The 20,881-nt window shown below is 35.2% G+C and overlaps 1 protein-coding gene across 1 annotated transcript; it reads right to left on the reverse strand.

Moving 5' to 3' along the window:
• Positions 1 to 10,980: 10,980 nt before the first annotated feature.
• On the reverse strand, positions 10,981 to 18,107 carry ufm1 (ubiquitin-fold modifier 1). The gene is made up of 6 exons (XM_079862116.1): positions 17,836 to 18,107; positions 17,674 to 17,730; positions 15,086 to 15,143; positions 13,810 to 13,849; positions 12,687 to 12,719; positions 10,981 to 11,648 (listed from the first exon to the last, which is right to left on the reverse strand). Coding segments are annotated over exons 1-6 (273 nt in total). The 5' UTR covers positions 17,838 to 18,107; the 3' UTR covers positions 10,981 to 11,565.
• Between the last annotated feature and the right edge of the window lie 2,774 nt (positions 18,108 to 20,881).

Consider the following 20,881-nt stretch of genomic DNA (forward strand, 5'->3'; position numbering starts at 1 on the left):
TTTCCGCTGTTATGTTTACATCCACGAGGGAACAGGAGACAAACACAGAAAGTTCAGAGATCCCACACGCGCGCCAGGATGCTCGCGCGGCATTCCCACGGACTCAGAGCGAGCTCAGTTTTAACTTGTGCATGGATGGCAGCAGGAGGACACGCCCATAGCCTCATTTCATTGGATGGAGAGTTGCATTCCCAAGTCCGCAGGTGGGATTCTCACAGGATTTGACTGTCACTGTTAGTTGTGATAGTCCAGTTTGGAAAACCGTCTGGGTTCTTCAGATAGATAAACTAAAGTGATTTATTGTTTATTGTCAGTAAAATGATCTCTATCATATTTCTATATATGTAGCCTATATGCTATTTTTTTTTCTCATGGATATCCAATACTTAAGTTTTAATGCACAAAATAGTAATCTTAATAAATATTATATCTTTTTATACACAAAATTATTTTCATTTGGCAACACACATCAAATATTGCTTTTTCACAGTTTGTATTTCCCATGTCGCTCAAACAGTAAAGCTTAGTATTAGCAATGCAAAGATTTGATTCCCAAGGAATGCACACATTGAAAATAGGCCTATGTGACCCTTGAATGAAGTGTAAATTGCTTTGGATCGAAAAAATATGACAAATTAATAAAAATAAATAACTTGTATAATATACAACATTTACATTAAAGTCAGATCTACAGTTAAGTGTTTCGACTTGCCTTAGGGACCCTTTTTAATATTTTACTCAGATATTAGGCTGACTCACTCACTCACTGTTCCTTCATTCAGCCTGTCAAATATCTATAGCCCCCAGGATACAGAAACCCCAGGATATAGAGTTAATATAATCGTCACACATACTCACACTGTCACTGGGAGCCATAAAAGACTTAATCTTATCTTAGCTACAAGGCCGGGGGCAATTGTGCCATTAGCTATGAAATAATTGTATGACCGAACTGACGTACTGAATATTTAAAACATGTAATGAACATTACCTGATTAAAGTGTCTAGTTTAATGACGTTTTTGACTTCAGTTGATGAATATATTTTTAGTAAAAATGATTGAAACATTTCTAATGATGTAGAGGCTACCACTTAGACTTTTGCTTTAAACACATGTTATTCCTGCAGATAAAATAATAAGTATCACAAAAAGATAAAAACGACATTGCATTAAACATTAATGATTTAACATATAGTCAACTCATATTGTCCATAAGAAGACAATAACATTCAGACTTATGATCAGGTCTTAAATGGTGCTATTACATTTGGGAAATATTTTGTTTTCTTATACCAAAATGATTTGTTTTTGTGTAGTCTCTGAGATAAGAAGGAACATTTAAAAAAATGCTGTTGTCTTCTCTACAGTTTATGAGATGGTTTTGGGCATGACACATTGTACAATGGTTCCTTCTTCAGTTAAAGAGAAATTCATGATGGAGAGGACAGGAAAGAGTCGTCAGAAGTTTTTTGGGACACATGTGTTTTATAATTACAGTATGAAAGACGACAGTCAGTGTTTTCACGTGTGCTCTCTGAGAATGACTGTTTCCCACAAGCCTCCAAACCTCTAATCAATCATCTGTTCAGACACCATAAAAACTCCTGATGGCTTGACTGAGTCCGAGTCTTGGTATTTTCTCTCCCCATCTCAGCTTTTCAATTAAATTTTTCGTCTGAATGTAGCTCTGGGAAAATATGTCCACTTTATTGGTGGAGGTAGACAGAATCAATCAGATCTCTAATCTCTGTGATACAAGAATACAACAAACTTTGTCCAAAGGGACCAAAAGTATTGAAAAGTTTGAAGTTCTGAGTGAAGCAGCACTTCGAAACAATAAAGAGAAACAAAAATGTGTTGGTGCTTAAACTGACGTTGGTATGATAAGGATTTTAAGGTATTAAAAATCATGCAATCAAGTCCATTGATATAAAGCACACATCAATAACTGACAAAAAAAAAACATCTGTTTATTTACTTATTTGATTTCCTAGAGGATTTTTACATTGCATTTTATTTTCATACACACAACATCATCTGAATACATGTGAGAAATGAGGCAGCCCACTTATATTAAAACTCACAGCTGTTGAACATCCTTTCTAAGGTTTCCTCTGTTCTCCTGTGACAGTCTGTCATTTGGCATGACTGCAGACTGAGAAATGTTCAGAATTACAATGCCAAATAGTACATGTCTAGTATATAAAAAAAAAAAAACCAAAATACAAATAGCAGTCATTAAAGTGATCATGTGTGGATGATTATGGATATCAGGTTCTTCACAAACTTGTGGAGTTCATTTATCTCACTTTATCTCGGATGCACACTGGTAAGAATATTAAGGACATAGGTTGCCCATAATGATCCTGAAGAAAAGATATGTGAAACAAAACATTTTCTAGGCTTTGTCTCCCTAATGGATCCGGAAGAATCTACACCACAGTTAAAAATACCTCCTTAAAGTCAACGGTGCATCTTTGTACCTTGCAAAAGAAAACATCATCTAAGGGATTTGTGAGAGAGAATCAGAGCTTTACAATGTAATTTTCTGAAAGGTCACTTGTTCCTCTTGAGTTCTGTTGCCATTTCTGTTACAGATGCTTGAAGGGAAGGGACATATTTCTTAAGCCAGTACTCGGTGTTGTCTAAACATTCATTTAACATTGTATGTTTTTCATCTACTCTCGCTCTAAAGACCTGGGAACAGTGGGTGGGGGGAAGTGTTACCCACCTCTAAAGCTTTAGTTTCAAATTAGAGCTCTGTTTGGAGCTAAATGACAATCATTGAGGAACAACTGCTGTGCTGATGCCGTTGGGCTTGAGTCAGACGGACCAGACATGCGGTTGCTCTGATAACACTTGCCATTTTCTTCTTCTAACAACATTCCCATTCCAGCTGCTATAAACTGGCAGCATCTGACAATAAATTTTAAAAAAAATATATAATTAAAATGATATAGGCCTATATATACATTTCTGCCACATTAGAAAAAGAAAATCATGGTAATATTTGGTTAATGATAATTATGATATAAAAGTCAGAATTTTGACATAAAATATTAAAATTGTGAGATAAAAAATAGTTAGGACAAAATTTTTCTAAATTATAAAAAGTCACAGACATGTTTTAGTAAATCGTAATTATGACATAAAAGTGATAATTATTAGACAAAAGTCTGAATAATGAGATAAAAAGTCATAATTATGACATTTAGGGTCAAAATTATAAGATAAAAAGCCACACTTATGAGATGCTTAGAGATAATTAGCATAATTCACATCATATATTTTTTTTTATGGAAGCCCATTTCTGCTACATAAGAAAATTGAAAGAAAGTCATTAAAAGAAGTACATACTGTTGGTCTTTATATGATTGGCTTCTTATTATTCCTTCTCTTTAATGGAAAATGCCAAAAAAGAGGATGTTAAATTTAAACATAGCTTTGCACCTTTTTATTTCTGAATTTCTTTGTTTACATTTTCTTTAAATCATGTTTACTGAATAAATAACAATTTAATAGAGGCTAACAGAACACAATATGAGGAAATATGACGAAACTTTAGAAATCACTGTAGAAGGTTCACGTTTATCACACACAATTTAACATTTTAGGCTAATTCTCTGTATTAATGTGTGTGTGTGTGTGTGTGTGTGTGTGTGTGTGTGTGTGTGTGTGTGTGTGTGTGTGTGTGTGTGTGTGTGTGTGTGTGTGTGTGTGTGTGGTTGGGGTGGCTGGGGTATAATTAGCTTAATTAATAAATTGTTACCCTTTTTTTTAAATGTCACACTCCATGGTAAATATTTACATATCTCCCTTAGACATACCAGAAGAGCCCTCATTAGTGCCTCATTTGCATATTATTCTCTGTATTGCACTCACTCTATAGGCTAACTGTATGTGCACAAGCACTTGTTTGCTGAGTGACAACATATAATGACCGCTGTCAAAGTTCAAGGACAAACTACCATCTTAAGCCCTTTCCAGTCACTGTTAAATGTTAGGTTTTATATCTTTTTTTTTTTCTTTTTTACATGTACAGTCTAAAAGTACATATGAGTCACTTGTCAGCGAGGTATAATAGGCCTATATTAGTTGGCAGCCAGCGGTGCGTCACCAAGGCTAATTTTCAAAAGTAACATGCAGGAGAGAGAACTGTTGCCTGTTTGAGAAATTAATTGAGTGTTACATAAAGGGTTCTGATTGTAGGGGCTGAAAAGCAAAGACCTCATCAGCTTTGTGGCAGCAAGTTATAATTAGGCATCATTATGGCTTCATGGCAAATGTCCAAAATTCTCATGCAATGAGGTTTATGATCCAGAAGAGGGCACTGTTGTACCATAGCAAATCATTTAAAGGGATACTCCACTTTAAAATGAAAATTCTGTCATCATATACTCACCCTTGTGTTGTTTCAAACCTGTATGAATTTCTTTCTTCTGCTGAACAGAAAGGAAGATATTTAGAAGAATGTCAGTAACCAGACAGTTTCTGGTCCCATTGACTTCCATAGTATATATGTTTTCCTACTATGGAAGTCAATGACACCAGAAACTGTCTGGTTACTGACATTCTTCTAAATATCTTCCTTTCTGTTCAGCAGAAGAAAGAAATTCATACAGGTTTGAAACAACATGAGAGTGAGTATATGATGACAGAATTTTCATTTAGCCTATCCCTTTAATGTCCACACTTCACCGATGAGCCAAAGGATAGTAATGTCTCAGCTGATTGCAGTATTGATCCATCAAGCGCAGAATTTCAAGGGACATTACAGTGTCAGGTTGTAATTGAAATAATACGCTTGAACAAGAACGGAGAAGAATCAAGGAAGGAAACAATGTTTGTCTTTCATGCGTCTTCAGGCCCTGTCAGTGAAAGGTCTCTTGGATTTTCATTAGAGGCAGATAATCTAAAATGAGATCTAATGCATGCCCCAGGGTGGACTGGTGAGGGGTGTCCGGGGTGGCACTGGACACCCCTGACATCCGATTGGCCACCCCAAAATGTTATTAGTTACTGGCAGTTGCTGATGCTCATTGGTTCGCCGGCAGCGCGCGCAGTTTTCAAACGGACGAAATATTTCGGCAATTTAGCATTATAATCCGTATGCTTTGTGCTAGTAATACACGCATATACCATGTCCGTGTGTACGTTACAGTATACAAATGTTTACCTAATGTGGGGAAGTAGGCTACAGCTGTCAGTGTTCAGCGAGGTACATTTGGCAGTTTGAAATCGATTAGGTATCTCAGTTAGGCTAATTCAGTTAAGAATAGGGCTAGCAATGATCAAATTGATAACTTAGACTGGTAGTTGATTTTAATGGACAGTTATGAGTGTAATTTAGATTACTCTCTCCGTGCCATTGACGAATTTATGACTTTCTGTGTTTTCACTGTTATAAGGTATGGGGCACTATTACACATCACGAGTAGGCCTACCTCCAGATCAAAACGCAGACAAAGAAGCAGAAAGAAGTGATATAATGCGATCACTATATAGACTGTGAAGTTTTGGGGGTGTTGATGGACTCGGATACTCATCCGTCTTTTGATCATGTTGCTTTTTTAATGAAACTTACCAACATTTAAGTGTTGATAAAAAAGGATGCACGAAGAGAATACAACAGATTTTTTTGTTTAAAAGTAGAGGCTCTGTTCTTACTTTTGATATATTGCATGTTCAGATATTCATACATGCAGCATCTACCAGACACAGGCAGTCAATCACATACCGAATTCAGGAATCTAAGTTGAGAAGATTTTGTCAAATTATAAATATACCCATAAATGAACACAAAAAGAAGGTATTTTAAAGCATGTTGGTAACCAAATAGTTTTGGGTTCCCGTTGACTTCCATTGTATTTTTTCTTTCTATACTTGTTGATGGGAACCAAAACTGTGTGGTTACCAGCATGCTTTAAAATATCTTCTTTTGTGTTCCGCAGAAGGTCATACAGGTTTGGACATTTACAATGTTGGTTCATGTGTGTTGTTGATGTTGATGGCTGTGGCATTTATATTGTGATTATACACTAATGGTTCTTTTGTTATAAATAGATGTATCAAGAAAGGACACAGATACCTGATTACTCTCTCTCTCTCTCTGTGTGTCTGTGTGAAAGTAGCAGTGACCACCCCATGAATAAAACTCTAGTTCTGCCACTGTTAACCAGAAAGAACTGTGCCACATCAGGCTATATAATGTGAATGAAATAATGGGCTAAGTCAGACCCTGACACTGAATCTGAGCGTGGTGATTGAGAGAGAATCCAACATCCAGCAAAGCCAGTGTAAAGCTTTTTGAAATAACAGAGTGTGAAAAGGTCAGACCTGTAAATTAAAAATCGTGATGCAGGAGAAAAGACCATTTATAATAGACTGCAGCAGATTTAATTACATTCCTTGGTCACAAATGTGACATATAAAGAAGGGATAGGTATGTGAACCCTATTTACCTAAAATTACCCATACAATTTGATCTGATTTTCCAAGTCAAACAAATTAAAACAGAGCCTGTCTGTCTGTAGTTCTTTCAGTAAACTATGAAAATGCATCATAAAATATAAAATTTATTATTTCTATATTATTAAAAAGAACATTTGTATAATTTTTATAAATGTTATTATTTATAGTGCGAAAATTATTTACATATTATTTCCCAAAATTATTACTGTCCCACAGCTCTATCGCTTTTATTTTTAATTTTATTAAATTTTATTAAATTAAATTTAAAGAAAATTAAATTAAATTGTATTAATTATTATTTTTTTTACCAAGAGAGCAACAGTGTCAGTGAAAAGCTTAAGTTAAAAATAAAACTTAATGAATGGGCTAAAAAAATCAAGGCAAATATCCCATTACTAAATATCACAGAATAGTTTTATTGTGCATCATTTCCAATCAAGCTGTAATTTTGAATGCTATTAAACATAATACATGATTTGCGATGTGAGCGAGATGACACTGTGAGAATTTTAATTACTTTAAAAAAAAATCACAGTTCTTCTATTATGTCTATATAGACAAATTAAATAAACTACTGAGAATGTTAAAAATGCGTTTTCAGAGACTTTAATTTCTAAAAAGTCCACAGGGCTAAAACCCATAGTTCACCTAGACTGTACCGCGTCTCTGCAATACCATCATATGCGCAAGTCATATGAGCGCCTTTACTGATTCTTATTAAAAATGTTAATCTGACATGGGAAAAGGTGCTGTTTAATTTCCAAACACTCCAACTGAGGGCATTCTGTATATTGCCTGCCTGCAACAAGCCTCTGTCAGATTTATTATGAGGCCCTTTGACTTTCTAATCAAAGATCCCAATATTAACAACAGCTAAACACTGAAATGAATTCTTTGCTCGGGGCTCAGAGAGGATCAAACCAATCAAACATGCACGCAAATCACTACACAAGCCATAATTGATTCTTTCTGTACACACACAAAGTACTTTAGCTGCATAGCAGTTTGATCTGTGGTTTTCCAAAATGCTTTTATGGACAGTTATCCATCAGTGGCTGCGGATTGAGATGGTCATTAATGAGGCTGACAAAAGCAGTGAGCACTGAGCGCTCTAATCTGGCTTTTTTGGAGAGCCTTGCTGATGTTTTGTAGAGCCAACTTTCAACCTCAAGCTTTTGCTCTCTGTGCAGCCACTAAAGAAAATAGGCTGTTATAATTGGCGCTGCCACATCATACTTTTCCTGTCCACAGTAATGGGATGAAAGCAGGGAAGGAGGAGTGGCGTGAGAAAGAGAGGGAGAGAGGGATGGGGGTTAATTATTGGGCCGCCTGCTGTAGAGTGACATAATGGTGCTTTCATAAGTGTTCGCCTGTTTGTACGCAGGCACAAATGTGCTTCTTCAAATCTCATATCGAATAACACATTTATAAGGAGCTGATTAGGTTGAAATGCTAGTAACATTTGGTAAACAATAGTGAATCAAAACGATTATCATTAGAACGCTGGATTTGATTGGTTTTGAGGATTTTAGCTTACATCCGTCTCATATTTCGAGATTCATTCGTATCAGATTCCATCTTAATTGAGTTTGTTGATTGAATTATCATAAATTGGAGTTATAAAGCCTTTCTCTGAAGCTTTGTTCTGAAGATGGTAACAAAAAATGTTATTTGCTAATGTTCCCATTAGCTTATGAAAACGTTTTTAACTGAAGTTGGCTCATGCAGAGAAATCCAAACCAGTGCCAACACTAGGCGTTGGTTCAAGAGGAAATAAATCTTATTGTATGTCTAGCTTTCTCAGACACACATATTTCTATTCCTACAGAGGCATTTTACTACCCAAGAGCTTTATCATCACTTGAACTGCATGAGGCTTTTCATTTTCTTCAAGCACACCCAGATGCTCACTGTGACATTAGCCTCAAGCTGCATGTGCTTTTCATGCTGATCTATGACCAACCTTCTAAAGGTGTTTCCATGTTAGCCTGATGTTTTTCCATTCCCTGCTGGTCTATTTGTCTAACATTGTTGTTTATGTGTAAGCATCCCTATATTCTACCACTGCTTTTAGCCGGATATCTGATTGGTTTGTTGAAAAATGAGTGCCAAATGTCATGCAAAACATTTCTAATATATATGGATTTCAAGTTATGATGGAATGAAATTGAGATGCCTGACTAGATGCTTTTTTATAGCAAATAATATGCATGAAAAACACATTTTCACAACATATTACATTGAATCAACATTTCTTCGCATGTTGGAATCGCAGATGATTCTGTGCACCGCTGCTAATATCCTGTTTAGTCATTCCTGTCACATCAAGTGTAAAATGAAACTTAAGCTTTAAGAAGGTGCAACCTCGTGCCAGCATGACATTTCATTTAATAGAATTTAAAGCAGGGCAAGACACCACTTGAATACGAAACAAGAAATTAAGAGAGGTGCAAGGGCGAGGGACTGGTCTCATAAGGATGACATCTCAAACAATATGCTGCAAAAGAGAATTTAAAGAGAATTCCAAGATAAATGTTATCTATTTTCTTTGAGCCAATTTAGTGGTAGCATGTGTGAAGTTAGACAATGCTACAGTATAGATTTGAAATCCAATAATAATCCAACCAAACCAAACAAACAATACATAACCGAATCAAGCATTTACTTTGAAAATGTTTCTGGTTAGGAGTTTATTTTGTTTCAATCGTTGCTTTGATTTTAGTTTTGTTTGATGGCTTTGTTTTGATTTTAGTTTTGTTTGATGGCTTTTCTTTGAGTCTTGTTTTGTTTTTGGCTTTGATTCTGTTTGATCTTTTTGTTTTGTTTTTACTTTTTCTTTGATCTTTGTTTTGTCTTCGATCTTCTGGCTTTATTTGCTTTGATTTTTGTTTTATTTTTGACTTTGCTTTGATTCTTGTTTTGTTTTTGGCTTTGCTTTGCTTTAATTCTTAATGTAAGTTTAGTGTACCTCATTTATTGTTTTTGCAGAAAGCATTTTTGACAATTATGATGTTACAGTCTCTTAAAGTAAAAAAAATTACTATGCAGTGTCATAAAAAAGCATTTCTTTGATATTCCCTGAACCTTGTTATAACAAAGGAACACATATAATCCACTTTTGTGAACGAAAAACAGAACAGCACAAAACAACATTCTTTTAAAGGCCAAACCAATTTGCTGCAGTACACTAGCAAAGCTAGTATTTCCTTTGCTTGAAAAAATATAGCAAATTAATTACTTCTGTGAACTCCAGAAAACGAATCTGCCGGTTGAATGCACAAGCTAAATCTAAATTCATGCCACATATCCTTTCATTTGAAAGATACATTGAGTGAGAAGCAGAAGTGACAGGCAGCTATAGCTTATCTGTAATACATGTGGACAACATTCAGCCACTCAGGAGGTAAATTACTTCTTTGACAACAGCAATTCAGAGTGTCAGCCTTTGTGCAAGCTTTCAATCTCTCACAAACCTCTTAGAAATGTCCAAATTAAGTTTCTATAGAAATATGAGCGAAAACACGGTCAGACAAACAAGACCCCAGTACTTTACAGCTATTTCCTAGGCTTAGCTGGCCCATATCTGTGCCATCACAAGACTTTACGCTCTGATAAAAAGGTTACCGAGTAATGCCTCGTTTAAACCCCTCAAATCACACAATCATGCCCATGACACCTATATAAAATACCCAATACCGAAAATAAATATTCAACAGTTCTCTCATTTGCTTGCTTAAGTAGGCCTCTTACAGATGGCACAGGATTGAATTTATGCAAATAGCAACATTACTGCATGTCTTTGTACCATAAAGGAGACTTCTGAAGCCTGTTTTATCATTTAAAGCTTTGAAACATGGTTTAAGTTTACCTTAAATGAACAAATAAAAAAGACAAAACATCCTTAGTAGCACAACTACAAGCAGAACATAATTATTTAACAAAAAATAAATAGGCAATATACAGTTTGGTATTCAATGCTTTCTTTAATGTTTATGACATGAACACTCAGAAGTGTATTTGTAACTTTTTTACTTTTTAGTTTGATATTTGTTAAACGGGCAACCTCATCCGCTTTCGTAAAAGGACAGCTTCTTCCATGGCTAATGTACAAACCGCATCATTTCCTGCCAAATGAGGCTGGAGACAAGCGATGGCTTTTCAAATGTGACCCAGAGTAACATGTCTGCGTTTGAATAATGTTGGCCTTGCTGTATTTATAATGCACTTCTCCCCTTTTCCCAGTAATGAGTGGCATGGAAAGGGCACAGCATGCCTGCTTTTATTAAAACAAACGAAAGATCCATTATGACACTGAATAGTCAGACTCTTCTCCTACGCATGGCAGTAATGTAAGTGGAGGGTGCATAAGCAAAGGTAGAGGCCTGTCATTCATTAGCCTGATGTACTATTCAGCTCTTGCAGTAAGTCACGATTTTAAGCCTTAATGAAAAGGCACAGCCGCTGAACTGAGTGACCAAGAAAACAACAAAAAGCAGCTTTGACATCAATTTGGTTTATGTAACATTGCGATTTTTGATAACTATGGGGAGTTATTTTTTACATGGTAAGTATATTGTGAATTGCTCAATTTATTATCATATTTAGAGCTTCTTTAACCATACATAGTTTGTATAGTTACTGAGCTACACAACTGATGGACTTTCATCACACTGACATTGTCATTATCTGCCTATAATAACAATGCAGAGCTCAAAACAACCATTATGGGACCATAAAATGTAAAGAAAAAGTGATTAAATTGACAAACATTACCTATTTAAGTCATTAAATTGACTATAAAAATATGCATTACAAACACATTAAGTATGTGATCTTAAACTATACAGCTGGAAGATTTTGTGAAAGATCAAAATTCCTAGTGGTTTGAAATTCTGGGGCAAAAACGATAATGTCCAGTGAGTTTATATGTTCGAAAACGGGGAAATGATGGCAGCTCTGTGAGATTTGAGTGGTCCTCTGACAGACTTGGAGCCATAGCAGTGCCTGTTAGAGTAGCTGAGAGTTGACACCTCAGGGCTGGACAATAAATACGCAGGTATGTTTATTGTCTGTGACAGAAAAACGCCAGATAGTCAAATCCTGGGTCGGCGACCTCCTCCGACCCGATCTCTGGGAATGATTCGTAGCTCCGAGCCGTGTTTCAGGAACACATTTCCTGTATAATCAGACATCCATGATATTACAACCAGCATATGGCACATTTACAGCTAAAATCATATCAAATGTTGGTTAATTTTAAGTACAACTTCATAAAATTATATAAAAGCCCTCTTACGTTGCATAAAAGCAACAAACTGAGACTAGCTCAGTTCCCTCGGCTATAAGAAACTCGCATAGCTCAGCATATGAAAATAAATCTATTCAGGTGTCAGGCTATATTTAGTATGTGATTGTATAACTTCAATCCAAGCTAAAGATGCATGTCTCCATAATACAAACCTGCTGCATAGGGTCAGGCTAGACATGTCGCTACTATAAAACTAATGAATCACAGCTCATTTGACACTTAGGGCTCAACCCATGACATGTATGAAAAATAACAGGCCATTTTCATGCGATTAACATGGAGCATGGCACTTATGGAAGAAAATATTGACAGAATGCCATTGATTAGAGACAGATGGCTTCAGACTTAAATGACAAGTAATGCAGGATGGAAAACATCTGTAAAGAAACATTTAGTCAGGGGAATAAACTCACAACAATGGGGAATTGTATAATTCAAGCACATCATCAATATTCATTAGGAAATATGTGAAATTTACATGCAGAGTCTATTGAAGGAGTGTCAGGAAATCATTCGATCTCTCAAAAGGTCCCCAGGCGGATAAACATGAACAATATGAAGGAGTAAACAGAAGGATCCATTCATTTGCATGCGGCTGATTATAAAGGATAGGCTGGAAAATCTCAGCCGTGCATGTAAATGGTGAGAGTGAGATGAGGCATCTCATTTCATAAGATGAGAAAATGCAGGGAAGAGGAAGTAAAAAAAAATGGAAGGTGGATTAAAGCACAGACAAAATAAACAAACATGCATTTGCACAGGCAAAAAGAACAGAAATATCACCATTTCCACCCCTGTGTGATATTTGGATATATTGAAATAATTTACAGCTGTCAAAATGACATTTATTACAGCCAGATACTGCTGCAGAGGGCAGCCCTGATCGAGTGAAGTAGAGACACCGACCTGCTGTCTGCGCCGGGTTGATTCCGATGCCATCTACACAAATCATAATCACAAAGAACATCAGCAATGTGAATACATACACAAAACAATCATTCTTAAAAACAATCAATGAATCAGACAGCACTGAAATGCTGAACAATCCCAATTCAAACCATCTCATTTACAATAACTGCCTTGCGTTGTGACAGGCGTGTTATGTCTTCGGTCTGTTTAGCATTTGATCAATAATTACTCATGGCACAGCATTAGGAGTCTCCAACTTCAGCTATACAAGTACACACAATGGTTCATTTTGAATCTGCTCTGGCAGAATTCAGTGAGTTTTAGTGAAGAATTCACCAGCCTTTTTGTCTGATTCATTAAAGACATGACGTGAAGGCCAAGTATGGTAACCCATACTCGGAATTTGTCCTCTGCATTTATCCTATCCAAGTTAGTGCACACACATTAGGAGTAGTGAGTAGTGAACACACACACACACACACACACACACACACACACACACACACACACACACACACACACACACACACACACACACACACACACACACACACACACACACACACAGAGCAGTGGGCAGCCATTCAGTTGCACAAGGGCACCTCAGTCATTTCCTTCTGGTATTGTTCCCATGGTCTTGGAAAACTAGATTTTTAAAAGTGTGATTTCTATTCCTGGAAAAGTCATGTAAATTATTAATAAAATATTAAATCGCCATGGGCATGTTTATAGAGAACATATATGTTTCTAGTTATTCCAAGATCTAAAATATTTTATTGAATAGAAATAGTCTTAAGAATTCTGATCCTTATCACAAATAACTGGAAGAGTCATGCACATGCATTGGTTCAAAAGAATGGGATCCCTGAAGAACATTCAGCTCTCACAACTTTTTTTTTGTTATTATTTTCATTTTAATTATAATTATTGTAATGACTTTTTATTTATTTACAGAAATTAGCTACAGTTTTTAAGACAAAACTGGGGCTAGGGGGCTTTTGAATATTGTTATGGACAATGGGAGGCCTTGGTGTCAAAAAGTTTGAGAACCACTGGTTTAAAGATATGATCAAATATGAGCATTATGATAGTGACAATAGCAATAATATCAACAACTTACCGTTTGTTATGATGGCACTGGTGGCTGCTGGCACTTTAAACTTTAAATAAAAGAGAAAAAAAAATAGTTTTATGTTCATCCATCAACAACTTGCTGATGCAAATTGCTGACAGTCTGACACAACAGCACGGTACAGTCCCACTGCCAGGCAGGGATAAGAAAAATTCAACTTGAGTGTGTGTTTGTAATGCATGCTGATTTAAAGAGTCTAGAAAACAGAAGCCTTCAAAACTTGAGTGGAAAGAGCTCTCCGGCTTGATCTTTGAAGAAACTGTCACTGTCACAAAGAACCACGAAAGTTTTAAAAAATCATTCTGAAAGAGCAATGAAAAACTTTCTGGGTGTCCTGATATCATTTCTACAATACTGAGTATACAATACTAAGAATTAGTGAGAGGGTGAAAAAAAAAAATGATAATAAGCCATGCGTTTTTTAAAAGGCACTTTATCATTCTTTCTGACTTCCACTTGATGCATTACATCTTCCTATTATGAGGTTGTCAGATTTGGCATTTCATTATGTCAAAAAGGAACAATGACCTAAGCTAATCTGCAGCGTTGTTCTGTCATCTGTCACATTTTTACCCAATTTCAAAGGATTTAAGTCTAATCATGAAGGATGCATATCAGAGAACATATTGGTATCCAGCCATAATTTGTGTTTTTATTCATTTATTATTGTATCAGCTTGAAAAGATAAGGCCTTACTTTTCCAGTTTAAATAGTTGGTCTATACTCTTTCTATGCCTATGCCCAGTTTAAAAAAATCGAGGAACTGGAATGTTATTTTTTTAATGGCACTGATACTGGTATAAAGAGCAAAAATAAATAAAAAAACAATATATTAGGAAACAACAACATTGGTCAATCTCTTATGTTATTTTTTTTATTATTTAAACAGTATAACTTTATAATATCAGTCATCATTTGGTTAAAAAAGACAGTATTAAAGCTATAGAAGATAATTGAGCTAAAGTTCACATCATGATCCATGCTATGGGATATAGACCATTTTAATCAATGATTTCACAGAATTGAGCAGAAAGGCAGTTTAAAAAAACAACCATTGTTGAAGATCAATGTCAATATCATGCAGACTATTTTTATCATGTTTTAAATAAAATATGAAACTAATGTCAGACAAAAGCACTTTATGGCAAAGATATAATACTACACCTCAGCAGATCTGTCAAAAATATGGTTTTAAATGACTTTGCAATAGAACTGTGAACTTTTTTCTTTCTTTTTTTTTTTTACAGACAATGAATCAACTCACCTCTTCTGCTGCAAATTTTAAAACTGCAGTGAACGGCGTGCTCTCGGGTACACTTAATCTGAAATACAATTATGCAGATGAATCTTTGTGTAACAATGAAGAAAAAAAAAACTACCCTTAAAGAAAATGCTACATAAAGAATGTGTTGTCCAGAAATGATGCACAACAGTAGCATACAGTGCTGGTCAGAATTATTTGCCCCTTTGGTAAATATTATCAAAGATGGCTGTAAAAAATTAATCTGCATTGTTAATCCTTTTTATATTTTTATTTACAAAATTTGCAAAAATCTATTTCATTCAAGTAAAAGAATTGGAAGTGGGGTGGGGTGGAAACACATTATGAAATAAATGTTTTTCTCCAAAACAATTATTTGCCCCCTTTTATTAAATAATTTTTGCAACGTCCTTTTTCCAAGATAACAGCTCTGAGTTTTCTCCTATAATGCCTGATGAGTTTGGAGAACACCTGACAAGAGATCAGAGACCATTCCTCCATACAGAATCTCTCCAGATCCTTCAGATTCCCAATCCATGTTAGCGCTGCTTCTCTTCAGAATAATGAAAAAAAAAGAACAAAAAAAAAAGAGCTTTTTGGCAGCAAACACTTAAGATGGGTTTGGTTCACACAAGGATAAAAAAGTACCCCATGTGTAAAATGAAATACTCTGCTGTATCTTTAATGCTGTGGGCCTAATTTTCTGCCAGAGGTCCTGGACATCTTGTTCAGATACATGATATCATGGATTCGATCAAATACCAACAGATAAAAAAATCAAAACCTGACAGCCTGTGCTAGAAATCTTATAATGGGCCGTGTTTGGATCTTCCAACAGGACAGTGATCCAAAAACAAACAAAAATGGGTCACTGAGCACAAAACCAAGCATCTGCAATGGCCATCCCAGTCCCCAAACCTGAACCCTATAGAAAATGAGTGGACTGAACTGAAGAGAAGAAGCGCCAACATGGATCTGGGGATCTGAAGGATCTGGAGAGATTCGGTATGGAGGAATGTTCTCTGATCTCGTCAGGTGTTCTCATCAGGCATTATAGGAGAAAACTCTGTTATCTGTTATCTTGGAAAAAGGAGGTTGCAAAAAGTATTTAATAAAAGGGGGCAAATAATTGTTCCCCAATGTGTTTTGGAGAAAAACATTTATTTCATAATGGTGATCCCCACTTTCAATTATTTTACTTCAATAATTTTTTTTATTTTTGCATTTTAAAAAAAAAATATATATATATATATCAAAAGGATAAACAATGCAGATTTATTTTTTACAGCCTTCTTGATCATATTTACCAAGGGGGCAAATAATTCTGACCAGCACTGTATTACACAAATTACTGTCTAATTTGGTTTTAAAACAAATTATTCTCTGGTCATCTTCACCAGCTCATGTCTGGTCGCTTGTCACTCGAGGAGATCAATAATATTTTCAAAGCATTGCATATAAAACATCATCTAAATTGGCCGGTGCATCAGCACTGCAGGTGCTCAAGACTGAGCTCAGCTGGTAAATCAGTCCGTTTGAAATTGAATGGCACTTAATAGACCACTCTCACAAGTGTCAATGTGTCTGCCAACCAATCAGACACAGTGCGACATTTATAGATTATTATCACCATAACGCTCTTGCATTGATTGCAATCAATATTGCAAACAGACTAAGAACAGCTTGTCATAAGGCAAGACACTGATCAATTTTGAGGTTTTGGACTATTTTGCTTCCATAACACGTCTTCTTACAGACTAGTGGAAAGAAAATATCTAAAACACACATTTAAGACTTTATTTTATTACACATTAACTATTTGCATCTGCAGATTTGAATTACAATACATCGTTTTGAGCCATATATCTACACTTTATTACCATTTACATTCACCAAATGTATTCCTATCTATATTCTGACGTTTTTACAAAGAGGTTTATATACATATATTCTTCACTTGATTTATTTATTTATTGTCCCCCCTAAAAATATGGTCATATTTTTCTGATTTATGGAGTGGGAATATTATACAAAAACCTTTAACTTTAATATATCAACAAAATGAAATAATTTTGAACCTGGCTGTATCCAATGTTTTGATTTATGTTCTGAAAAAGCATGCAAATTAGTGTCTCATGTGCTCATTTAATAATAACATTTCAGACAACTTGTAATAAAAACAACTGTCTCTTAATGTACTGATGAACCAGAAAAAAAAACTGATTAATCAACGGGTTATACCTATTTTATTTAGCCTTAAAGGACTGTCTTACATTCCTCAGTTGATAGTTGTGCTAAAGCTAATTATTATTCATTAACAATATAACTAATTTTTCGAATATATAAAGAGACCAGCTGGGCCATTATTTTATGAATTACTTATTTAACGAAGAAATGAATGAATGAATAAATTCATATATTATAGAATTAAGCAATCAAGATTTAAAAACTCAAACAGCAGATCTGCGGAACATAATAATATACTCCCATTAGAATCAATAAAATCAAGCAAATCAGCGCTAATGAAACAATTAAAAAAGGAATAGTAATGTTGATGGTGTGTGTCATGTGTTGAATGATGTGTCACTCACACTTTATATGGTAACCGAGGGTCCGACGTCAGCGTGATTTTAAACGTTACTTTCGACCTAATGCAGACACAGACACATATTCAAGGAGTTTATTTAAAGATGAAATACACAGTATAACTAAAATAAAGTGGTGTTATATGATATTATGGCTTTACTACTTACATTTTACTGATTTGTATGAGAAGACCGCACACTGTTTACACCGACCCGGAAGATGCAAGGACCCGCTGTAACACGTCATCTGTTCGATGGCCCTCTCTTTTCCGTTTCTCTCAAGTTGCCCTTTTTCAATCGACTAGTGTTACATTTAATCGAATTGGATCATATTCAGGTAATTTAGAGAAATGAAACAGAAAAAAACAAGAGCAGATAAAACAGAAACGGTTGCAGCTTGTGCATTTCAGTCAGGCAAGTTGCAAGCTGACTCGAAGTGGGTATTACCGTAAAGTGTGTTGTTAATGCACCTACACTTTAAGACGTGAATAAAAGGCAATAGTGGTGAATTGCCTTCATCAAGCTGGTGTAAATATCAAGTAGCCTAATGGATATGAAATCAGTTTATAATTTTAAACCTAACAAACATATTTTTGTGAAAAGTTTTGTGTTAAAAAAATGTAGGGTTATTTAGCTATAGAGGTTATTTAGGTTATTTAGCTATAAAGATGTTATTGCAAGATCAGTCTAAAACCTTGGCATGTTTGCATTTCAATTTTCAATTGTCTAGATTTAATTCAGTTTATATATATATATATATATATATATATATATATAATGGTTTTTTTTTGTTTTTTTGTTTTTTGCAGCATGCTTTGTTCAAAATGATATTGTATCTTGAAGTGAAACAGTTGTTTATTATATTATGCCTGTAACAGTTGTGTTCACTAGTTCTAAAATGTTTAATGTTGCATACTTGCAGCAGGTTATCTATAACATTTGGGTTCACAAGTACTCTAGGTGTCAGTGCCGAAAGTTGGATTGACTTCAGAACCCAATGTCAGACTGACGTCAATATCCGACGTCGGACAGACGTTGGATTTTGGTTGGAAATTAAAGTTGGGTTGACATCAGCATGGAGGGCACTCTAGGTGTCAGTTGTCACCAAAGAGTCTTGAATTCTTTAAATATTAAATTAAATGATTCCCACAAACAAGGAACAAAATAGGGTCAAATAATTGTTAATTTTAAGGGACAGGCTAAAATCCCAATTATGAATATTGATGTGTTTAAAACTGCTTGTCATTCTAATTTATTTTAGTTAGAAATGGCAAAACCACTGGAAGTTAAATCTCTAACTTGTGCTTTAAAGTTGTGGAATATTTTTTGGAGCCAAAATTAAAATGAATTAGCTCACTGTAAAAAGTGAACAGTTGGATCAACTTAAAATGATACTTCAATTGGTAACACCTAAAGAAATTAAGTTTTCTCAACTTAAATTATCACGTTTTTCATGATAAAACATGATAATTTAAGTTGAGAAAACTTAATTTATTTAGGTGTTACCAATTGAAGTAATTTTTTTAAGTTGATCCAACTATTCACTTTTTACAGTGTGTATAAGGCCTATATATCATCATTGTGCCTTGCCGTTTAAAGACTTTGACTTAACAACACGTATAAAAAGAGTTACTGTAAGAAAGAAGAAGGTCTTGTATTTACTTTTTTTAAATACAAAAACCTGTATTTTTAAAGAAGTTCAGTAAGTAAATTTAGTAACACTTTATTTTACAGTGTCCTTGTCAAACATGTTACATGTAGTTTAGTAATTACTATACATTATGCATAATTACATGTAACTAACGCTAAACCAAACCTAAACCTAACCCTAACCCTAAACCTAACCCTAAACCTGTAGTAAATACATGTAGTAGGTGTAAGGAAAAATTATGTGGACGCTGAAGATCTCAAAAAGGAATTTTTTTACAGCACAGCAATGGCAAGATACATGAAGCACCTTGGGTTCACCGGCGTCAGAATGAACCCAGAACATCCAAATCTTAAACCTTTTATCCTGTTACAGTTTACCAGGTTGCAACAGCTGTGGTCTGTATGTTAATTAAGTTGTGACACCCAATTGTCTGAGATGGTTATCTGTGTCCCACACCCATTCCCATTCTACAATTGATCATTTGTTCAGGATGTGATCAACCCAAATGGTGAAGAAACAATAACTTGACTTCCTTCATCTCTATGATAATTAAGCCATTTTGGGGATGAGCTCATTCTAAAATATATTTTGGAGTGAATCTGGGTCGAGACAGACTACAATTTCTTACATAGGCTAATTAATATTACTCAGTAATGTAAAGCCTTATTAAACTGTAACAAGGACACCTTAAAATAAAGTTGAACCGTACATTTTTATGAATCACCAATGCAGATAACAACCCAGCTAACAGGGAACGTTGTTAGAACTTCCCTATTATTCTGGCAAGTTCTCTCAAACTCATGTTATGCACAAACGTTCTTTTCCAGTAACGTTAATAGAACGTTCGTTCTTTATCTGGCCTTTACTAATGCTCTCAAAGCATTAGCATAAAAGCATTTTATACATTAAATGTTCATCTAACATTTTTACTAGTTTCAGAACATTCAGAGAACATTCAAGAGTAACGTTCCCATCATTTCTGCAAAATGGAATGTTCTCTTAACATTTACATAACAATAAAAAAATATGTTTTTAAAACATAAAAAAATGGACATTTGAACATTCAGATAACATTCAGAAATAACTTTTTTATAACCTAATGGGAACATTAACACAATGTTCGTAGAGCATACTTGCTGGGAATGAGCTTCTTCAACTTAGGCTGAATAACCAGGATCAGTCTAGCAACATTGATGGAAATAGTCTAAGCGATGTTGGGTGACGTCTCTTCTTGTTGACGTTCGAAGTATTGTCAAACAGAACGGAGGCTAGCTCGACCCTCCCTCCTCCTCATCCCGTCCCCTCCCCCTCCCTTCCGTGCTTTTCCGATGTAAATTCGGGACTTTGCACGTTCCTTCTCCTTTTTCCCTCTTCTTTGCTATTTGTTCATCGGGACGTCGTCTCTTTGGTCGTGTGTCGGCCATATCAAAATTCAAGAGAATATAATTCTAACGTTAGTCGTTGTCTAGGACATCTCTCCTCTAGCTAACTTCCCTCTTCATGCTTTTCTCTCCTCCACTCCCCACACCCCCCTTCATGTGCACACGCACTAACCCCCCAACC

This window comes from Squalius cephalus (genome assembly GCF_949319135.1).
Source record: "Squalius cephalus genome assembly, chromosome: 24".
In the NCBI taxonomy this organism is placed as follows: Eukaryota; Metazoa; Chordata; class Actinopteri; order Cypriniformes; family Leuciscidae; genus Squalius; species Squalius cephalus.

Excerpts from the sequence above, each read along its gene's own strand:
- ufm1 (XM_079862116.1), bottom strand. Across the intron at positions 13,850-15,085 it reads TAAAATTTGCAGCAGAAGAG|TTTAAAGTGCCAGCAGCCAC; the intron begins GTGAGTTGATTC and ends TTTTATTTAAAG. Across the intron at positions 12,720-13,809 it reads CAGTGCCATCATAACAAACG|ATGGCATCGGAATCAACCCG; the intron begins GTAAGTTGTTGA and ends TGATTTGTGTAG.